The sequence below is a fragment of the Sinocyclocheilus grahami genome, unplaced genomic scaffold, assembly GCF_001515645.1.
Source record: "Sinocyclocheilus grahami isolate Dianchi unplaced genomic scaffold, SAMN03320097.WGS_v1.1 scaffold2281.1, whole genome shotgun sequence".
Taxonomy (NCBI): domain Eukaryota; kingdom Metazoa; phylum Chordata; class Actinopteri; order Cypriniformes; family Cyprinidae; genus Sinocyclocheilus; species Sinocyclocheilus grahami.
The window spans coordinates 55787-59926 of NW_015507460.1; the positions used below are offsets into that span (position 1 = coordinate 55787).

General features: G+C 33.0%; 1 protein-coding gene across 1 annotated transcript in view; it reads right to left on the reverse strand.

Moving 5' to 3' along the window:
- Positions 1-216: 216 nt before the first annotated feature.
- Positions 217-4140, reverse strand: part of LOC107574595 (inhibitor of growth protein 5-like) — an 8187-nt gene continuing 4263 nt past the window's right edge. The window contains exons 5-8 of the mRNA XM_016261042.1: positions 2454-2556; positions 1217-1352; positions 1079-1140; positions 217-998 (exon numbers count right to left, since the gene is read on the reverse strand). Of these exons, the coding sequence (XP_016116528.1) occupies positions 959-998; positions 1079-1140; positions 1217-1352; positions 2454-2556 (341 nt within the window). The 3' untranslated portion in view covers positions 217-958. The remainder of the gene's footprint in view (positions 999-1078; positions 1141-1216; positions 1353-2453; positions 2557-4140) is intronic.

Here is a 4140-nt window from a genome sequence, read left to right on the forward strand (position 1 = left end):
TTCCTATTTAAAACTTGACTCTTCTGTAGTACTAAGACCGACGGAAAATGAAAAGTTATGATTTTCTAGGCCGAAATGGCTAGGAACTATACTCTCATTCCGGCGTAATAATCAAAGAATAATCATCTATGCTAAGCTGCAGCTAAAAGTGCTACCGCCAGACCCGGAGATCGGCTGAATGGATTCGAAAACGGTAAAACTCAACTGTTTAATTCTAGGGGAGTTGGAAAATTAGCCTATTTTAAAAAATAGTGGAGTGTTCCTTTAAGTTCTGCAAAATATTCTTGCTAATAACGAAGGATAAAGCAACATTTGAATGGGGAAAAAAGAAACTTAAACAACGGCACTTATGCTGAGTGAGATTTTGGATTATCGTCTGTAATTACATAATTATAACAATAAAACGTATCACTTGCACTTCAAAGTTTCACTCTGCTTGAACAACAAGTTGAATTTCAACGCAAATCGATAGTTGCAGAAAAAAAGTAGTCGCATTATACTTTAAGTGCAAGAACGGCAAATACAAATCATGTTTGCTGCCGAATTCAGCGTGTTAAAAGTGTGCAAAATTCTTTCGAACGACTTGTGCCACGCTAAAAACATTTCACGAGCAAAGCACAATGACATGATATTTGCTTGAAGCTTCGTAAAATTTAAATACATACTAATCAGTAAGTAAAAAGAAAAAAAATATATGTATATCATATATAATATATCCTAGATTGTCTGAAAATGACAATTTGACACCACAGAATGAAACTTAAACATATGGAAACATTTTAAGTACTTTGAAAAATAAAAACTTTGTTTCCTCGCGACCCTCGAATATTTCATCATGGCCAAGGAGTATATATTATCCTATTTTACCACTTAGACAGAATACATATATATATATATATATATGCATACGTATATATTCATATAGAAATGTAATCTCTCAACGTTACAAATGTGCATCTCATTTTTTCTTTCGATCCTGGGTGCATCGTGGACAGAACCTGGAAGACAGAAAAGAGACGTTGTTTTCTGATGTTGGAAACAGAGATATTGCCGGGTTCTCGTGAACAGACCGACGTACCATTTCCCTTTGGGTTTGGTTGTCAGATCAACGCAAGCGAAGTGAAACCACTCAATGGGACACTGTTAACAAAGGCATTTTGGTTAAATAAATACTATGAGGAAATGCTAGTAAACCGTTTAAAGCGTCACGTCGTACGTCTGGGTTGTCGCATCCGATCATTTCTCCGTATGACACTTGGTGGCACAGGCAGTATGTGGGCTCATTGGGGTCAACGGGCATGTCTAAGACGTCTGACGGGTGAACTGGAAGGATGGATTCAGAGAACTCAGGGCTGCGGAGACGAGAAAACAACGTAAATGTCACTTCAAACCTGTATTTTTGAGTAAACATCCGAGATGCAGATGAGTCTGTTTCTTCATCAGATTTGGAGAAATGTAGCATTGCATCACTTGCTCAGCAATGGATGTGAATGGGTGCCGTCAGAATGAGAGTCCAAACAGCTGATAAAAACATCACAATAATCCACACCTCACCAGTCCATCAGTTAACATCAAAAGCTGAAACAAATCAATCATTACGACGTTTTTAACTAAAATCCCATGTCCATAAAACATAATAACACTTCCTCCAGTGAAAAAGTCCACATAACATCAACCCACATATGTGACCCTGGACCACAAAACCAGTCATAAGTGAGATTTATACATGAATAAATAAGCTTTCCATTGATGTATGGTTTGTTAGGATAGGACAATATTTGGCCGAGATACAACTATTTGAAAATCTGGAATCTGAGGGTGCAAAAAAATCATATTGAGAAAATCATCTTTAAAGTTGTTCAAATGAAGTTCTTAGCAATGCATATTACTTATCAAACATTAAGTTTTGATATATTTACGGTAGGAAATTTATAAAATGTCTTCACGGAACATGATCTTTACTTAATATCCTAATGATTTTTGGCATAAAAGAAAAATGTATAATTTTGACCCATACAATGTATTGTTGGCTATTGCTACAAATATACCCCAGCGACTTAACACTGCTTTTGTGCTGCAGGGTCACATGTTTGTTTAGAGCTGTTTTGGACTGCTGCTTGATCTGTGCAGATTTCTCTCCTGATTCAGACCAGACCACTTTTTCACCGGAGGAAGCGTAATTATGGATAGTATTTTAGTTAAAAACGTCTTAATGATGGATTTGTTTCTTATAAACGCAGTTTTTGGCTTCACAAGATTAGTTGGATTACTTGTGGATTATTGTGATGTTTTTATCAGCTGTTTGGACTCTGACGGCACCCATTCACTTCCATTGGTGAGACAGTGATGCGATGCTGTATTTCTCCAAATCCGATGAAGAAACAAACTCATCCTAATAAGCTTTCATTTGCGGTTGAACTGTTCCTCTAAAGTTCGTGCTCTGTGACTCTCACCTGTTCTTCGTTTTCTTTTTCCGTGGCGAGTCGTCGTCTGAAGGTTTGCGTCCTCTTCCTTTCGGCCGCCGTTTTTCCTTCAGGCTTCCTCGACCGCCTACTTCTACGAAGGACAGCAGTTTGGTTTTATTCTCCTCGTACATCATGTTGATTATGACATATGTTATATTTGGCCAAATCAAGCCACAGTCTGTCTTACTCTTGGCCGTTCTGTTGTCTGGACTTTCGTAGCCACTGACGTCCAACTTTTCCTTCAGCTCATTCTCAAAGCGAGCGAGATCGGCATCCAGCCTTCGGATGTGTTTGTCCACCTGGTGAGAGAAGGCTCACGTTATGTTTAATAATAATACCAAGAACAAAATGAATGTATTTGAATCAAACTATTTCAACACATTAGTCATTGACTATTTATTTATAAGCATCTTTCTGTTTATCATGATTCAGAGAGCAAGAAATACTTTAGTCTAATTTCCTTTTCATTTCGAGTTAAAATGTCAAAACAAAATTGTATTTATTGCCTAAATGAAGTTAAACTAAAAATCATATACATATTTGCATTTATCAATTGCAAATTCTACTCAATTAAATATTTTAGAGCCGAGTATAAAATACAAAAATATATTGAATAAATCTGATTTTTGAGAATACAACAGTTTCTACTCAATGAGTGTAAAATACAGATTTTATATTTACTATAAACCTACTGTATCATTTTGACAATAAAACAGTTTCTGCTCAATTACATATTTTACAGCGGAGTATAAAATAGATCATTGTTTACTATTAAAAAAATTATATGATTTTTGGCAATAAAACTTTTCTACTCAATTTAATATTTTAGAGCCGAGTATATGATACAGAAAATGATATTTACTCTAAAAATGTTAATGATTTTTAACAATTTCTACTCAATTAAATATATTTCAGAGCTGAGTATAAGACACAGACCGTTATTATTGACTATAAATAAAAATTCTATGATTTTTGACAATAAAAGTCTTTACTCGATATTTTAGAGCCGAGTATAAAACACATAAAATTATATTTACTATTAAAAAAAATCTATGATTTTTTACATCAAAACATTTTTTACTCAATTAAATATTTCAGATCTGAATATAAAAATTAACAGAAAATTATGATTACTACAAGAAAAAAAATAGCCTATTCTATGATTTTTGCCAACAATAAACATTTAGAGGCATTTTCAGTATAGCAAATCCTGAAATCACAAATTAATTCACATTAATGAATTAAAAAATATAATAATAATAATATAAATTTTTTTTTTTAGGATTACTAAATTGTAGTTTGATTGTATTAGTTATCTATTTTACAGTTGTAGTAATGTTGTCATTTTATTAGTTTTTTATTATGTCTATATAGGTTTTTTACTTAATTTGAGTTATTTCAGTACTTCAACATACAAAATGGAAATGAAGTCATATATATATATATATTGCATGTATTTATATACATGTATATGTATGTATGTGTGTGTGGCTGTACATACACATGTAGTTGTTTTTTGGTGTTTGGCTTAGTGTTATGTTAGAATCATTATTATACTCTAATACCTTTTGTTCTTTTCATATTTTTTTGCTTTCATTTAAATGTTTAGTTTTGAAATGGCGTTGTATGCATTTGTCATGTTTATTTAATTTCTTTTATTTTCTTAAATGTGTGT